The sequence below is a fragment of the Eumetopias jubatus genome, unplaced genomic scaffold, assembly GCF_037043125.1.
Source record: "Eumetopias jubatus isolate StellerSeaLion01/CBP00866 unplaced genomic scaffold, mEumJub1_p1.0 scaffold_3, whole genome shotgun sequence".
Classification (NCBI taxonomy): Eukaryota; Metazoa; Chordata; class Mammalia; order Carnivora; family Otariidae; genus Eumetopias; species Eumetopias jubatus.
The window spans coordinates 32,750,888-32,770,036 of record NW_028274809.1 but is presented as its reverse complement, the minus strand read 5'-3'; the positions used below and the strand labels follow the sequence as shown (position 1 = coordinate 32,770,036).

At 41.6% G+C, this 19,149-nt stretch overlaps 2 protein-coding genes across 8 annotated transcripts in view; one reads left to right on the top strand and one right to left on the bottom strand.

The window, feature by feature from the left end:
- Positions 1-19,149, top strand: part of ABI2 (abl interactor 2) — a 157,527-nt gene that overhangs the window by 115,290 nt on the left and 23,088 nt on the right. The gene's annotated exons all lie outside the window — the stretch shown is intronic.
- Positions 262-19,149, bottom strand: part of RAPH1 (Ras association (RalGDS/AF-6) and pleckstrin homology domains 1) — a 55,741-nt gene continuing 36,853 nt past the window's right edge. The window contains 5 exon segments of the mRNA XM_028112154.2: positions 262-7,000; positions 7,003-8,041; positions 10,595-10,737; positions 14,652-14,772; positions 15,789-15,887. Of these exon segments, the coding sequence (XP_027967955.2) occupies positions 5,994-7,000; positions 7,003-8,041; positions 10,595-10,737; positions 14,652-14,772; positions 15,789-15,887 (2,409 nt within the window). The 3' untranslated portion in view covers positions 262-5,993.

Below are 19,149 nucleotides of genomic sequence, written 5' to 3'. Positions count from 1 at the left end.
TTGGTGTGATACCAAAGCTTTGAAACAAAAAGCATCCCATTTTGAATTTGGTTGTACTTTGTTTAAAGAAGAAAATCTTAGTTTCAATAGTCAAAGCTTTCTTTCTCCTCTATTGGTACAAACTAAAAGTTAACCAGTTGAACATATCAAATTGTAGTTTAATTTACCTTCCCACTTAATTTACGGGCACCACAACATAAACAGCCCAAACCAATTTCTTAAGGATGCCGATCCACAAACAGTCAAGTCCCCATGTTTAAATGAAATCTATGTATTCTTTTTATTAAGGATTGGGTAAGCAGACATAATGAAAACACAAACAAAAATTTACACTGTATGACTACTGTCCTAAGCCGTTACAATAGTTCACCGACAGTAACTGGTAATTTGGAAAATAACTTAATCCAGCAGTAGAACAAAAAAAAACAAAAAAACATCGTCAGTAGTACTGAATATATCTCTCTCTCATATATATATCTATATATATCTATATATAGGTTTGCACAATCAGGGAGCAAGGCACATAATGAAATGAGAGCGTACATTTAAGCAGAAGAAAATAGCAACAAAGCTGAAAGAAAAACTGTAACTTCACCTTTACCGAGCTGTGCATAATCATAATCTTGAATAATGTTCTCTATTAGGTACTTTATAATGCAGTTCCTTTTGCCTTCTTTTCATGCTTTAAAAAACTATATTCCTACATTGTATCTATCTATCTATGGCAAAGCTCCCACAGCCTAGATAACAGTGTAAGCCTTGACTCCATTTTTTCAAGAAATGGGAAAAGGAGCAATCCCAGTTAAATATGTGCAACTTTCCTTTAAAACAGTAAACAGTGTTTTTACAACATTTAGCACAAGCTAATGATATTGTAAATGTACATTTCTATAAAAGGAGTTCACTAGTGGCAAATGGTAAAATTAAGCAAAATCATTTGAAACATTCCAGTTAATGCTTATTTTCTAGTTAATGCTTATTTTCTAGGAGGGATTATTTACAAGAAGAAAAAAAATATATAGGAAGTAGGAATCATGAAAAATGGCAGTTTTTGGTATTAGGTTACAATAAATCTGACAAACAATGGACAGTTCCCAAAATGCAAAGACTTTCTGTAAGTGCTGCAAGCGTGTTCTGCCTAAGAAGAGGTTGAGGCTTCAACAGTTAAGAGCTTGGTATTAATAGCCATCTGTGATCAACAGGGTCACTTCTGAACTTAGCCATCTTTTAATATGTAGTAATTGCCATCACCCTGACTCGACTCACTTCTCTAAATGTCTTTGGTAGAAAACGGCCAGACCCCATTCAGGTAGATGAAAGCCATCTCTTGTGAGACAGACACTTTCTCTATTTCTGCACAAACTACAAATACTCATCTTCCTTCTCTTTCATTAGCACCTCAAAGTTTGCTTGTTGGATATTTTTTAAATGCTATTCCTCCAAAAGAGTTCAAGGCACTGGGGATTATAGCAGATAGTGTCTTCTCTTCAGCAAAGAGCAAACAAATTGGAGATTTTTTCCCCTTAATGTGTTTATCAAGTATATTGTTATTTAGCAAATTTATTCTACAGCTTATTTTCAGGTTTCTTTTACATATAGACCTTCCAAGGGCACAGTAAGAACAGAGCACTTATTTAGTTGGAGGGATAGACTGGTTAAAAGTGTAGAAATGTTCTACTGAATTTTTAAAGGAAAATCAATCTTAAAAAAAATAGGATATTTCATTGTACTTGCATCTCTCTGTGCATCAAATCTCAACTTGGTGCGTGAGCACATATTCCTGTAGGGCTAGGGATAACCCACATTGATGTAAAGTGTATAAGCAAAAGCCAAAAGTGCCAAAAGGTACTGGCAACCTAAAAGGGAGTTTTAGAAACAGACATCTTCTCATCAAGTGTAGAAATCCAAATTATTATACCTACTTAAAGCAAATCATTACACCTATAATCATATAGGGCCATACAGGTTTTTAACTGGTCTAAACTTGAATAAAATCTGAGACACTGTTTTCAGTTGTAATTTGTTAGCTCTTGAAGGTATATGAAAAATTAACTAGGGGAAAGGTTTTTTGTTTAAATTCACCTCGTGTTTGTAACAAATTGCTTTTAGCAGAAGAAAAAAAGGTGACAAAGGGTTCTGTTGGTGGCTTGATAGTCAAATAAAACCGGTCCATACCATTACCTGACACTTTTTTTCCCAGGCTATTTCATTACCTTACATCCTTGACACAAGCTTATTAGCGGCTGTATGCTCCTAGAAGAGCAGCTTCTGAAACTAACTGGATGCACAGCTCCTATTAATCTTGATCTCAGCTGTCACTGTATTGGAGTTATTTATTCATGATCTCCCAATTTTGTCTATAAACTTTCTTGATAAACTCAGCACTTTTTAGTGGCAAGTAAACTTTCAGAGAGAGGACTTCCAGGATAGTTCGTGGCCCTTAGCGGAGTATATGCTGCCAGTGGGCAGGAGCACTTTGATTTTAGAGGGCTGTAAAACACCGGCACGTCTACGTTACTTTGACATTTTCTGGTGAAAATTATTTCCTGTAATTTTTAAGTCACCAATCTTTCTCATCTTAAAAAGTCCCAGAAATGAAAAAAAAAAATCCCATTTACAGTTAGGTGGGTACCTATAAAAGCCATAAGAATACCTATCCTAAGGGAATATTATAGCAGCTGAAGAAATGTGTTTGAGTAGTAAAAACGCAGCTGAATAAAATTTCAATGAGTCTAGCATTTATATTCTTACCTAGAACCTATGTCGTTTTTTTTGTTTGTTTTTTAAAGATTTTATTTATTTGACAAAGAGAGACAGCGAGAGCAAGAACACAAGCAGGGGGAGTGGGAGAGGGAGAAGCAGGCTTCCCGAGGAGCAGGGAGCCCGATGCGGGGCTGGATCCCAGGACCCTGGGATCATGACCTGAGCCGAAGGCAGACGCTTAACGACTGAGCCACCCGGGTGTCCCTATGTCATTTATTAACAGAATAGGTTCTGCTGCCCTTCAGAATTAGTACCCAAACCTTAAGCACAGGGTGATCACCAATTCTGAAATGATCTGTGGTAGGAGTGGAGGGTGTCACTTATTAACCAAGTCACTAGCTGAAACAGGCGCCTGTTTGCACTGCCCTCGACAGCACGCTATTCACTTCTCACTACAGCCAAGTCAGCTGCCCAGATGTTCTTCTCTGACCAGAAGCAGATACATGGGTTTGGAAGGCTTCTGAGCAGACGGCAGTGGAAGAAGGCAGTCCGTGTTCTCCAACAACACACCAGAGAGAAGTTCCAAAAGTTAACAGTCATCTCAAAGGAACTCCACACAACTTCATCCCAACAAAAATCCCACTAGGGAGTAAAAAGCTAGAAGTATAATCTAATGTATTATTTTGTGGGTTTTTTTGATGCAGTGTTTCACATAAAACAAAGGGGGGAAAAGTTGATTAATAGCCTTTTCTGTCTTTGGAGAAACGTAAAAGAAAACCACCTGTTGGAGACAAGCCCTGGGATTCGGGCATAAACAACACAGCTCTCCTCTTGGTGCTGCAAGCGTTCTAAAGGATGTCTGCTCTTTCAGGAAAGTGATAACGTGGGAGCATCAGTTTGGATGGCTGTCAGGACTGACACAAGCCAAGAAGTCCTAGGGAACCCCACACTGACTAAAGCAAGGCTGCATCTTAGGGCCCAAATCATGGGTGAAGGAAGACTGAGGGAATATTATTGTTTTTCCCCTCCAGGAAAGTTGAGGTCCACCTTCATATAAAATAAAGACCATCACCACCACAAAAACCCTAGTGATGAATATTTCTATCACTGGATTCCTATTAATCACTTTACCTGACAAATAAGGGTGATCCTTAGAATATAAAAGTGCAGGCAGCAGGCAGAACTGTGGGAAATTACTTCACTCACGAGTTACAGCGGAGCTTGGCCATCTGTGCTCAACCATTACCAAAATTGCTGTGCGTGCTTAAATTAACAGTGCCGATGTGTTAAAGGTCACTTCATAAGCCTAAAAATATCAAGCGCACAAAGTTTGAGAACAAATGAGAAGATCCAAAAAGTATCTTTTAAAGAGCAGGGCTTTAAAAAATGCACAATGGTACATATTCTTATTGCTCTATAAGCACAGGAACTGCTGAATAATATCCTAGAGATCTAGGCAATGGAGAGGTGCCACTTCATATTCTCTCTGATGCAGTCCTTTTTTTGGAGGTGGGTTTATAGGAGTATCTTGTGTATATAGTACAACTTTAGCTTATTCTTAAATTCTTTACTATCTCTGCCCCACTGCACTGACCTCACTTTTTTCTTATGGGACAATGTCAAAGATTTTTGCAGTTTGCACTGGTAATTCTTATTCACGACAGGTAGAGACTTTGATTACAAGATGTGCTCATGTATATCACTGCTGGGATGGCTAGTTTTTATTGTTTAAGAGCAGCTCTGAGATTGCATTTTATTTGTAATGGTCACTTCATCATCATAAACTGATGAGACAGTACATATTTCTCTCATATACCAAGGAAAATTCACAGAACAACAACAACAAAGGTGTTAAGCGTAGTGTGAAGCATAGAGAATGTAGTGTGTCATTAGAGCAATGATTCCATTTTATACCAAACTGCACATGCAGAATATGTAATGTCATTCACTGTACTTGGACTACACTACTCCACCAGAACACCCGGGAACCTGGACAAATCTCCACAACCAGGCCACAGCAAGCAAGAATCCGAGTGTGCTCTAGTAGCTAAGGATGAAATGGTCAAAAACCTCTCTTTTCCCCTTCCTCTGGGAGAGTCCCATACTCCAGTGGATTCTCTGTTATACACTACAGTCCATACACAACCTGACAAATGATACCTGCACAGGGGGCAGTCCTGCTTCTTTCCTAATCACCCATTCTAGAGCAACACACAAAAAAGACGCAATTCAGAAGCTAATTTTGTTTTTGTAATGATGCACTGTATCGGACATGGGATGTGTATATTTGATAGAGCAATTGTCTACAGATCTCTACTATCAACATCTACCTAAAGCACACACTATAAGATAACTGGTGACCCAAAAACATACTGGGACAGAGCATTCCAGGGGTATTGTGTCAGATATTCCCTTATGACAAATCAAAACAAGAATCACGAAGCCAAGCTTGATGAGGCTTCGCAAAGCTCATGGAAAAGATTCCAACAGTACAAAAAGAACTATCCAGGATTGCAGTACTAAATCACCCATGTACTGTAGGCAAAGAGCTTACCTGTGACAGAACACATCCTAGATACAGGTGGGATCATGGCGGCACTACAACTAGAATGGTTTAGTTCCATCGTGTGTTTACTTCCTATGCACAACGGCGGACGGACACAGCATCTGTGGAAACTTCCCCATTCTGCACTAGTGACCCACCCATGACGCTGACAGTTTCCTGATTTAAAGTGCCCCTTCATGTATAAGTGATGAAGTGTCAGCCAAGCAGTTCGAACTTCAGCCAACTGGGGAAGAAACAAACACAAGAGTCCCATCGATACACCAAACACTCTGCTGTCTTCGCAAACTGAGAAACAGCACATAATACATCTATTCCTTATTATATAATACACAACATGCACAGAGAGGCTGCACATGAACACTTATGAAATGCCTTCTAAGTCAGTGATTAGAAGTTTTTGGTCCAATCCACGTGGCAGGTAACAGAAATCGTAAGGGACAGGACACGCATCCCCTTCCATGCCTCTTCCACCAAAATATGCAAACCCATATTCAGGTCAGGAGAGCAAAGGAATACTCACTCACTCTCAGCTATGTACACACACACACACTGTCCGTACATGTATAGCCATGCGTGTCCACGCACACGTACACACACGTACAGCTGGATACTACCTGAACAACATCATACTAGGAGGCTCTGAACACCAGAGGTCGTAGGTGTCAGGTGAGCTGATTGTAGAACTGATTACAGATACCATGAAAACAAAGTCCTGCGGTAGCTACTACCAGTCCCTCGAGAGCTTGGTGTTCTGGTCTCTCTTCGGGGGTGCGGGAGGGGGTCCTCTCCGCAATGTTGCATAGCCCGATATATGACTACCTCCGTAAGCGGCTTTCTGCTGATCAGAAAGCAGTTCCGGGGGGGGCGGCGGCAATGCCATATCATCCATGGTGGCCGTGGGTTCCGCTCTGGACATGCGGGAGGAGGAGAGCGAACCATGCCGGGTGATGGACTTGCGTTGCAGTGTCCTGTTGAGGTCGGCGAGGAATCCAGGCTGGACACTAAGGCTGGACTTGGGAGAGGTGGGCACTTGCGGCACAACTGTGGCCATTGCTGGCTGCTCAGAGATCTCTGCTTGAGTGAGGCGGGTGCTGTCGTTCCGTTTGGGTCGTGTGGGTGGAGGGGCCTTCTTCGTTGATGTTTTGGACCATGGCTGTGGTTGAGGATTAACGACTGCCACTTTTGGAGAGGTGTTTCCCGAGAATACAGCTGGAATCTCTATGGGGGGCAGAGGAAGCTCTATTTCAGGTGGAGGGGGTGGAAAGTCGGAATCGGATGGAGGAGAAGGAAATTCTACCACAGAGTCCTTTCCGCGCCCACTCAGGACAGATGTTTTTGTCGACACACACCCTTGTTGGAGAACTCCAGGAAGGTTAACTCCAGAAAGATTTAGTTTTCCGGGTTTGGGGGGCGCCGCCGGAGGTGGTGGGCTCTCTTTGCTGGGAGATCCTGAGGGTTCTGCTGGCGATGCAAACTTGCTCACTAGACTGTCTACTGAGGGTCTCTTGGGCTCAGGGTGCTCCGTGCAACTGCTGGACTTAATGCTGGAGTTTCGCTGTGGGGTTGGGGGAGGTTTCTTTGCCCCGGGGCTGGATGTCTTACTGGTCTTTTTGCCTGGAGATCCACTTTTGTCGGAGGCAGGAGAAGCTGAGGGCGTAGCTGTCAGGGGTGCCGGGACCGGGGCCGGTGGTGGAGGAGGGGGAGGGGGAGGGGGAGGAGGGGGAGGAGGGGGGGAGGAGGGGGAGGAGGAGGGGGAAACGCCAGGCTGCTCTCAGGAGGAGGAGGGGGGAAATCCGGAGAGGGGACAGGGATAGAGCTGGGCTGCCACTTGGGTTTCGCTCTCACAGCAGGAGGGGACTGTGGGGCCACATGTGCGGAGGGAGGCCTGAAGGGCTGCTCCACGGGAGGAGGGGCTGGAGGGGGCGGAAACTGGCTGGCTATCTGCTTCACGACTGAGGGCACCGGAGACAGTGGAGAGGGAGGTGGTTTTACGCAGAAGCTCTGCTGCTTGGGTAACGTGGGTGGGGGGACTGGACCAGGAGGAGCAGGGGGAGAGGGTGTGATATGGGACACAGGAAAAGCTGGCTGCTTTTTTGCTGGGGGGGCTGGAGGAGCAGGTGTGGGTGGCACAGCCTGTGTCATAACAGGGGGCACGGTCTTGGTGCTGGTCGGTGGGGGCATCGTCACAAGGGGTTTGGGGGGCGCTTGGGGAGGGAGGGGTGCAGGGACAGGAGGGGGTGGTGGGGGCGTCGGAGGGGCCACCTGAGTGGCATGCTGAACGTGATGGATCTTCAGTGGAGGAGGTGGAGGGCTGAACTGTGGGAGGGATGGGGTACAGGGTGCCGGTCTGAGCTGGGCCATAGCTGAGCCCGGGGTGGGGGGCGGGGGCGGGGGTGGGGGCGGGGGAACGACCCCACTGGGGGGCACCAGGATCTGAGGCTTTCCTGACTGGGAGGTGGAGGCCAGAGACTGCATCACTGAGGGCGGCGGAGGCTTGAACAGGGGTCCTGAGTGCTGAGAAGCATTCTGCAGCCTGGTTATTGTGCTGTACTTGACGAACATGGTGGCTGCTGAGCCAGCTGAAGGTGCCGACTGGCTGGGCAGAGGTGGGGGAGGTGGGGGGGGCGGAGGGGGGGGCGGGGGCGGGGGTGGGGGCGGGGGTGGTAGAGGCGGGGAAGGCTGTGAGGCAGTGTAGGGGGTGACCAGCTTGGGCTGTGGGGGTAAAGGGGGCATAAGTGAAGTGTAGGGTCGATTCATAGACTCCATTCTGGCCTAAAAGGAGCATAAAGGTGGGGGGGTGGGAGAGAGAAAACACAACAAACACAACAGTTACAGTGGTAAGCTTTGCGTCAAACTAAACAGCAAGGAATCTGGGACATGGGAGAAAGGACTCTGCAGTGGGACAACGTCAGGAAGGCGAAAATCAGACTCCCTGGGCACCAAGGGTACAGGGAATTTGTTCACCCAGCAATACTCTCAAATGGCAAGACTGCCTAACAATCTAGGGAAAATGTCCTGCTGATCAGTGGCGGGCTGTCTGATCTCCGAGCCCTGACTTTCACACGCCTGCCACGAACAGGAGGCCCCGTGGGAGGACCTCTGTGCCCTGACCCCCCTGGACTGTGGCAAGTGGAGACGTGATGGCTCGAGTTCACCTTTCAGTCCATGGCCGCATCCACATCAAGCAGATGCCATAACTGGGTTTAGGAGTGCTGGTGGAGGGCCTCCCGAGGCGTGAGGATGGCTGTGTGATGCTAGCAAGCTGACACGGGAGAACATGAGAATGTTCAGCAGGGCGTGCACAGACACACACTCGTGTTCGTGTGAGACACTTGCATCCAACATGCACAGAAGTCCAGCAATGCAGGTAAAGGGGGGGCATTCTTTACATTTGTTTTACTGGAAAATACATAAAGAAATGCTTTATAAACATTACAGCAAAAGATTATAAAAATACCATACAGAAAAAGCCAGGAGAAAATGAGGGGAAACCTTAGAAAACTAAAGGAAATATATCAAGGAATGGCAGCTAGAGTTTGCCAACAACCTGCTGACCAGCCCCTTGGGCACCTCTGGCACTGCCTGGGTTACCACATCTGGTCATATGTGTCATGGAGCCACTCATGCACGAATGTGGTTCAAGTACTTTTGAAAAGAGCAAAGGAAGGGCCCTTGGTTTAATAAAGCTTGGGCATGTATTTTAGGTGCTTTGAACAGACTCTGAGGATCCAAGATAAACCATTTGTTTCCAAACTACAAATGACATCTAATTAGCATCAAGAATGCTCAGGTTAGTAGACTAGAAGGCTCAGGGTGGGGCTGAATTCTAATGCCCACCAGGACACTCACATGTTTCTTTAAAAATTGCACAAAGTAAAAGCATTAGTCTGCGAGACTTGGTTACAGGAGTCACCCAGGTTAATGTGTTTCCAAAGAACAGCCCCTGACCTTAACTTGACCCTGTCTTGGCTGCTGCAGGGGTGCAGACCTCAGCCGTGCTGGCCTTCTCATTTGGCACCTGAGGCTGAGGTAACAGAAGAAACACAGGTGGGGTCAAGACAGACCATCGATGCTGCACAGAACGGTTTGCGCTCCAGAAACTACCATGACCAACTCTGTGGCTTCAGCACAGAGCATTCGGACCTTTATTATTATTTTTTTTCCTCTTGGCCTTTCACTTAAAATGTACATGGCTAACACTATTAAAAATTTAGTAAGGGAGCAGACTTTTCTTTAGATATCTGAATTGTGCAAATCTGCTTCTCTAGCTACACATACGGAGTTATTAGGACCAGATAGGGCTGTTTCATCCAAACTGAATAAGTGGGAAAGGGAGACAATTATTTCTTAAAATCTGAGCCCCTGATAAGGGAGTTAAACAAACTGTCAGTGCTTTGAAAATTCAGGTCATCAGAACCGATTTTCAAATATTTCTTTCTAAGACAAAGTGTTCCACCCCGACACTGGGCTACTAATGCCTCTTGCTGAGGAGCAGTTAATACACCACATATGCAAATAAAAGAATACATTAAAGGAAACGATCCATTTAATTCTCTTTGGTGAGTGTACTTGTGTAAGTGATTCAGACCAAAAGAACAAAAAAAATCACGATGGTTACTGGGTAGAAACACAATGCTCAGGCCAGCTGTGCCACTGGCCCCTCAGTGACGGCAACGGCGTGAGCGCCTCCCGCTCAGCGGGCGAGGGCAGCTGCGACACGAGGCTGCCCTCCGAACTTCAGAGGCAGTCTGATTTGATGGCTTTCACTCGGGCTAGAGAACCTACATATTTCTAAACAGTCCTGCAATAATTATAATTCATCCTTCAGTGTCATTGAACAAGCTACCGTGCAAAGCTCAGGGATCCAAAATTTTAAGGGGATTAATCTGAATTTATGTCTTCTGCATATACTAAAATTTGAGAAAATCTCATGTGCAGAGAAATGCCAAAAAGCGTAAAAGAATAGAAGACGAAGGAGTCTGAATAGATTAATAATGAGTAACGAACCATTAACAGCTTCTCTGAAACAAAGTTAGGTAGGGCCCTGGCACTAAATGGTGTTGCTCCATCCCAACTGATTAAGGTGAAAGGGAAGAAACCATTATTCCTTAAAAGTCTGAACCATTGATAGTCATTAAATTGCCAGTTTGAGATCTTAGGTCACTAGAGCCAATTCACAGATACTGATTTCTGAAGTGAAGTCAAAGTAAGAATACTGAAATAGGGCCAAGGAAGAGTTCTAATAAAGGAATAAAAGCAACAAACTAACCCACAGAATATCAAAGATTTTTTTTTTATATAAATTATCACCAGTGTGTTACCTACCTTGCTGGACTCTTCCAACTGAGTACCACGTTTCCAGGCTTCAGAGAAGATGGAGCTCACAATACTCTGGGAGCGGACATGTCCTGCTGGCTGAGTATCAGATACTCCACTGTCAGATTGAGTAGAATGATTTGACTGAGACTCTGTTTAAAATAGATTTTCAAAAATAGGATAAATAAAGTTGTTATTCCCACAGTACGAATATGTACATTTAGCGAGCTCTTTTACACAAGATCAGATGCTATGCAGGACTGCAACAAGTTACTTTTACTCGACTCATAAACACAGTCTGAACTTTCCTTTAGAAAACTTTCCTTATCTTAGGGCTAATAGGAAATCTTGATTCTTTTTAAACAGTTCACCATGACAGACTGAACATTACAATGAAAGATTCGTGTAACGTTACTGGTATCCTGACAACCTTGAAGAGGTGTTCTTGCCTTGCCTGGAGGCCAGGCTACAGTGTAGCTGCTGCCGGGTGGTGCCAGTACCTGAATCCCTAGAAAACACTTCTCACTTGAGCTCAGGGTTGCTGAGAATGGTGGAGGATACACTGGATGTGTCTCTGACATTGAGGGTGAGGGACCCCAAGTAAGGTTAGATAACCATGCAGAAGGAAGCACCTAGCCCACTGGCCAACATCTGGTGGAGATTCAGGTGTTAAAGCTAGTCCTATCAATGACTCTGGGGGGGGTGGTATTATGAGATTGCTTTTTAATCCAGTCCAGCCAAGTTAGCCGAAGCAATACAGAGACAATAGCCACAAACTCCTTTGGATAAAGTTAAGACATATCCTCAGGCAAAAATACAGGATAAAACCTTTGTTTTTTTCTTTCTTCATCGTTCAATTGCTGAGTCTTTTTAAAGTTTTTTATTTTAATTCCAGTATAATTAACAGTTATATTAGTTTCAGGTATACAGTATAGTGATTCAACAATTCTATACATTACTTCGTGCTCATCACAATAAGTGTCCTCCTTAATCCCCATCACCTATCTCACCCATCCCCCGCCCACCTCCCGTCTGATAACCGTCAGTTCTCTCTAGTTAAGAGTCTGTTTCTTGGTTTGCCTTTGTCTCTCTTTCCTTTGCTCATTTGTTTTGTTTCTTAAATTCCACAGATGAGTGAAATCATTGGTATTTGTCTTTCTCTGACTTATTTCACTTAGCATAACATTCTCTAGCTCCACCTATGTTGTTGCAAATGGCAAGATTTCATTTTTTATGGCCGAATAATATTCCTGTGTGTGTGTGTGTGTGTGTGTGTGTGTGTGTGTGTGTAGGTGTGTAGGTGTATGTCTGTGTATATATATATATATATATATGTGTGTGTGTGTGTATATATATATATATATATATATATATATATATATATACACACACAAACCACATCTTTATCCATTCATCTATCTATAGACATCTGGGCTCTTTCATAGTTCCATAGCTTGGCTATTGTAAATAATGCTGCCATAAACATAGGGGGGCGTGTATCCTTTTGAACTAATGTTTTTGTATTCTTTGAGTAAATACCCTGGGGTGTGATTCCTGGATCGTAGGGTACTTCTATTTTTAATTTTTGGAGGAACCTCCATACTGCTTTCCACAGTGGCTGCACCAATTTGTGTTCCCACCAACAGTGCATAAGGGTTCCTTTTTCTCCACATCCTCGCCAACACTTGTTTCCTGTGTATCTGCTGAGTGTTTTTTAAAAAGTTGCAACTTCACTAGCCTCCTGTATCCCTATTTAATTACTAACCAGAACAACCGCCTATAGGATAGGAGCCTGGAACATGTGAATCCTTGAGCTCTCTTCAGCATGAATGTGTAAGATTTTGCAATTTATATTTAAAAATCTGCATAATACTTAACACTGTATAAGGAGGGATGATGCTGGACTAGGAAAAGGCACCACACCACTTCATAAAATGTGTGGATAAATGTACCTGTATTAATGCTATATTAATTTAAAAAATATCATGGCATCTTTTATCTCAATCTTTCCCTTAGTTTTTCTAAAATCTTAACTTGTGACATACTCTTACCATGCCTTTCTCAATCCATTATCTCAAAAGTGTCTTCCTCCCCTTTAATAAACATTTATACAGAATAGTTTTAGATTTATGGAAAAGTTGCAAAGCTAGCACAGAGTTCCTACATACCTAGCACCCAATTTACCTCATTATTAACTTGCTATATTACCATGTACATTGTCACAACTAAGGAACCAACACTGACACATTACTATTAACTACACTCCAAACTTTATTTGGATTTCACTAGTTTTTCCATAATGTCTTTTTTTTTTTGGATCCAGGATACCACATTATAGTTAGTTGTCAATGTCTCCTATGACAGTTTCTTAGGCTTTCCTTGTTTTTAATGCTCTTGACAGTTCTGAGGAGTACTGGGTCAGGTATTTTACAGAATGTCTCTCAATTTTGATTTGTCTGATGTTTTTCTCTGGATTTGACTGAGTTATGAAACTTGGAGAGGGAGACCAAGAGAGGGAAAGTGCCAATCTCATAACATTATGTAAAGGGTACATGCTATCAATAGAACATATTACTGAAGGTACTGACCTTGATCACTTGGCTGGGGTACTGTTTGTCAGGTTTTTCCACTGTAAAGTTACTCCCCTTTCCCCACATCCAACTACCCTCTTTGGAAACAAGTCACTCTGCACAACCCACACTTGAGGAGGGAATTAAGCTCCATCTCCTTGAGGGCAAGTGTCTGCATAAACCATTTATAAATCTTCCCTACAGAAGATCGGTCTCTTCCCCATTTATTTATTTATTCAATAATGTGTATCAGTATGGACTGATGGCTGTTTACTTTATAATTTGGATTATAATCTTACACTATGTTATTCTGTTGCTCAAATTGTTTCAGCTTTGGCACCTGGACACTCTCTCAGGTTGGCTCCTGTGTCCCTTTACACAGCCCCATCACTGTGTTTTTTGAGTACTTTCTTCATCCTAAGCTGCTTCAGGCTCATCTTATTCTCTGCCACAGCCCTAGTTCTTTGTTCTGGAAAATGGTATTAGAAAACCAAGATCAAGGCACTCTATTTTCACTGCTCTTGGGGTGTCACTGCTCCTACTTCTCTCAGTGGACAGCACTAAGAAATAAATGCCTACTAACCCATACACATTCTCATTTTGTTTCTACTTACTTAGAGATGAAATAGCCATACAACTTTTTAGTCAAATGATTCTTTTTTAAAAAGTTCACATTTTTATTTTATTCTAAAGCAAATAGATTCTGAAAATGGTAGAATTTCCTTAAAATGTATATACGTAGCCGGGTAAAAACATTTACTGAAAGATTAATTTATATATTATACTAATAAATAATGGGAGGGTTTTTTTTTCATTTAAATATTTCCTAGTTATTATTTCTTTCATGTGATGTCAGAACAAAAAAAGTATTTTGCTTTTAGAGGACATAGTTATCATTCATGGGGAAATTTCCATTTTGAAGGGAAAGAAGCATTTCCATTTCCATTTTGAAGGGAAAGAAGCATTTATTTTAAGGTGTAATCATAGCATACTTGTTTAAAGGATGTGGGAATCTGAAAATAAGCACTTTTTGAGTATCACTGATTTCTTGTGAAAACTTTAGTAAGTCTGATGGCTTAAACAGTGATACTGAACTAATTCTAGTTATTTCCACTCTGCTGAAATGTCAGGAAACCTATGGGGAAGGAGGGCAGTTTCATCATGGATTTTGAGTATGCAGACTTCCTTCAAGCAACTTTTCTATCCCCAGGTATATATTAACAGTCACAGTTGTTCAGCAGTATGATTGAGTTTGAAATAAACTTTATAAATATATATAACAACACTCCTGGATTTAAAACTATATACTGGTGCTCCATACCAAATACATTTATGAACTAGCCCATGATATTGTCCCCTCTTACCACCAAAACAAAATTTTTTTTATAATTTAGACATTAGCTACAGCTCTGGTTTTAAGAACCTTGCTGAAATAACCAAAGCTGCTGTCAGTCTATAGAGATTTCTTCATATTGGCTGTCAGCATTTTGAACTACCTGGGATGCTTGAAGAACTGGATCCTGATTTAATGCTGGAGCTGGATAAGGAAGTCCAATCATAAGCCGACTCTGTCCTCTTCAGGGCTTCTTGATAGTTCATGTAGAGCTGTTTCCCGTACTAAACAGAAGGCAGTAAATGATGACAACTGAACATTATTGGGTATGATACAGATGGATGAGGTAAGAAAGGGGGATACTTTTCTGTTTACTGATTCATAGTTTGCATTAAAATTTATACCTATAGTACTTCAAAAATTATTTTTAATACCAGTAAATTACCATCAACTCTTATTTATCCTCATTTTAAGAAAGGGAGCAAGAAGTTAACACTTGATTTGTTCATTATCAATATAAAGATTTTTTTGTTATTCCTAAAGCAATTTTGATTTTATAGCTATCATAAATTTTATTTTCACTTAATGGGCATAAATATTCCTTCATGTTTTATGTGTAATCCTCTTCAAGGTGTCCTTAAAATTTTTTTCAAAGACTTTTTTTTTTTAGAGCAGTTTTAGGTTCACAGCAAAACTGAGAGGAAGGTAAAGAAACTCCCCATATGCCCCCTGCCACTATCCGTGCACAATCTCTCTCATTTATCAATATTCTCCAACAGAGGGTACATTTGTTTCAATCAATGAACCTACATTAACACATAATAATCAAAGTCCACAGTTTACCTTAGGTTCACTCTTGGTGTTATACATTCTATGGGTCTGGAGAAATGCATAATGACATGTATTCACCATTACAGCATCACACCAAGTATGAATATTTTCACGGCCCTAAAAATCCTGTGTCCTGCTTATTTATCCCCCTCTTCCCAACCTGAGGCGATTTAATTCTCAAAAAATTTCTTTTGCTTAGGCTAAACTCTGCTGTATAAGAATCATATAATGTGTTCGTCAGAGCCAAAATAAATCACTCGGATGCTACACAAGCTTTTACCAGCAGTATTATTCCATGGATACCAACTGTTAAATGTTTATCCCCTAAGACATTTAAAAAACAAAACTTAGGCCTCAGGAAACACTGACAAAATCATAAACATGAAATGATTAGAATAACTGTCATGACAATCAAAACCATATCATGAAACACCTCATTATTCTATCAAACCAAAACAAAACACCCTACCTTTGCAATGCGGATACCATTGACCCACTGATGCAGGGTCCTCACATCATCACAACAAAGGTACTTGATGTACTGAGATTTCTTCTGGATCTGTGGGTGCTGCAAGATTAAAGGCAAAGTCCAATTCAGTACCCTGAAGAACTAAAGAAAAACTACCAAAGCTTAAACAGACCCTGACAAGTTACAGGTCATCAGAATTACAGCCAAAAATAATTTGTACCTCTTATATGGCCATAAGGCCAAATAACATGGCCCATAAGTATTTTTACAAAATAAACTACAAAGCAAGGCCCCTGGATGGTTCAGTTGGTTTAGCAGCCGACTCCTGATTTTGGCTCAGGTCATGATCTCAAGGTTGTGAGATCAAGCCCCTGCTTAGGATTCTATCTCTCTCTCCCTTTCCCTCTGTCCCTCCCCCCCTGCTCTCTCCCTAATAAATAAATTTAAAAAAAAATTAAAAAAAAACTACAAAGAAACGTGTTAAATTTTAGGTCAAGATATGCAAGTTAAAAAATACCTTTATAGCACAGCAGATCCCCAAATACCCTTCTGTATTTCAGAGAAACATAGTCCATTGAGGTTAACAAACTCAACAGAACTCATCTATAAGACTGTGAAAAGGGAAGATTTTGATTTCCCTTTGAGCCCACTGGAATCAGGAATTCAGAAGACTCCAAACAAGAGGGTGTTTGGTAAAGCTTCTAGTGCTTCTGTGGAGGTGTACCGGTGGGTGGGGTGGGTGAGTGCAGGGCACAGCACCTGGAACATGAGTGGGCGCTCACACCTGGTGCAGTGGTGCCCCCTGTTGTGGACTAAGCACTGCTCTGCACCCTATCTGCCCACAGCACATGCCCTCCAGGGAATGAGCAGCTTTTCAACTGCATCATCAGATTCAGTTTTCACTTTTCAGCTGCAGTTTGGATGGGAGGTGATTCACTAGACCAGCTATACAATGCAAGTGCTAGAACAGACTTAAGGTATTTTAACTCTACTGGGCCACAACCACTACTTCCCTGGAAAGAAAAACCCTAAATCACACTTGGTTCTGAATGTAATAGTTGTTAATTATTACTTCTCTTTTCAGTTATTCTGAAAAAAATTTTTTAAATCGCTACATTTTACCTGGGGAAATATTTAAGATTATGTTAAATTATAAGAGGCTTTAAAGATTCTCTAACCATATTTGTTGTGGAAATCCAGGAGATCAATAAAATAAGCAATTGGGTAAGTTCTCAATGCTGCAGAAATAGATGACCACCCATATAAGTTATGTATCTGCATTGTTAGAGATCAATCTTGGGGCACCTGGGTGGCTCAGTTGGTTAAGCATCAGACTCTTGATTTTGGCTCAGGTCATGATCTCAGGGTTGTGAGACTGAGCCCCGAGTCAGGCTCCACACTATGCATGGAGCCTGCTTAAGATTCTCTCTCTCCCCCTGCCCCTCCGATCACCCTACTCACTCTCGCATGTGCTCTCTCTTTAAAAAAAAAAAAAAAAAAGGTCAATCTCTCTGGTCTACAACGGGAGAAATTTAAATCCATTTATTCTATTCTATACATTGCTATATAGAGCTCAGCTCCTATAATAAAACATTTAATACCAAAACCAATTTAGTTACTAAAGGCTAGAGTGAAAGTTTTAAACAATAAATCATCAACAAAAAGAGGCTGGCAAATGGCATGGATGGAACTAGAGGGTATTATGCTAAGCGAAATAGAGAATGACAAATACCATTTCACTCATACGTGGAAATTTTTTTTTTAAAGATTTTTATTTATTTATTTGAGAGAGAATGAGAAAGAGAGAGAGAACACATGAGAGGGGGAGGGTCAGAGGGAGAAGCAGACTCCCTGCTGAGCAGGGAGCCCGATGTGGGACTCGATCCCAGGACCCTAGGATCATAATTAATTTTGGCTGTAACACACACTGCTGGTTGCCTTCCCCACACCTATTCCCTCTTCCTTACTTCTTTTCTTAAAGAGCCCCAATTTTTTTGGATGTCCGTCGACCTGTTATGTCAGGGTGTGAATTCTAACTAGGCTAAGCCAAAAACACTGGAATAAACTTAACCAAGGAGGTGAAAGACCATACTCCAAAAACTATACAATACTGATGAAAGAAATGGAAGTTAACACAAAGAAATGGAAAGACATTCCCTGCTCATGGATTGGAAGAACAGGTATTAAATGCTCATACTACCCAAAGCAATCTACAACTTTAATGAAATCCCTACCAAAATACTAATAGCATTTTTCACACAACTAGAATAAATACTAAAATTTGTGTGAAACCAAAAAAGATCCCAAATAGCCAAAGCAGTCTTGAAAAAGAACAAAGTTAGAGATATCATAATCCCAGATTTGAAGATATACTACAAAGCTGTAACCATCAAAACAGTATGGTACTGGCACAAAGAAAGACACACAGATCACTGGAACAGAATGGAGAACTCAGAAATAAACCCATGCATATATGGCCAATTAATCTGTGCCAAAAAAGGCAAGAATATACAATGGGGAAAAGATGGTCTCTCTTCAACAAATGATGCTTGCTGGAAAAACTGGACAGCTACATGTAAAAGAATGAAACTGGGCCACTTTCTTACACCATCCACAAAAATAACTCAAAATGGATTAAAGACCTAAATGGGAGACTTAAAACCATAAAACTCCTAAAAAGAAAATACAGGCAATAATCTCTTGGACATTGACTCTACAACATATTTTTGAATTATGTCTCCTCAGGCAAGGAGAAATAAAAGAAAAAATAAACTATTGGGACTACATCAATATAAAAAGCTTTTGCACAGCAAAGGAAATCGTCAGCAAAACAAAAAGGCAACCTACTGAATGGGAGAAGATATTTGCCAGCGATGTGTCCATTAAGGGGTTAATATCCAAAATATATAAAGAACTTTACAACTCAATCCCCCAAAAATACTGTGATCAAAAAATGAGCAGAGGATCTAAACAGAATTTTTCCAAAGAAGACATATAGATGGCCAACAGACAGATGAGAAGATTACTTGTCATCAGGGAAATGCAATTAAAACCACAATGAGATATTACTTTACACTTGTCAGAATGGCTAAAATGAAAAACAAAAGAAATAACAAGTGTGGGTGAGGACATAGAGAAAAAGGAACACTTGTGCACTGCTGGTAGGAATGCAAGCTGGTGCAGCCAACTGTGCTAAACAGTATGGAAGCTCCCCCCCCCGCCCCAAATTAAAAATTACCATATGATCCAGTAATTCCACTACTGGGTATTTACCCAAAGAAAAGAAAAACACTAATTCAAAAAGATATATGCACACTTATGTTTACTGCAGCATTATTTACAACAGCCAAATTATGGAAAC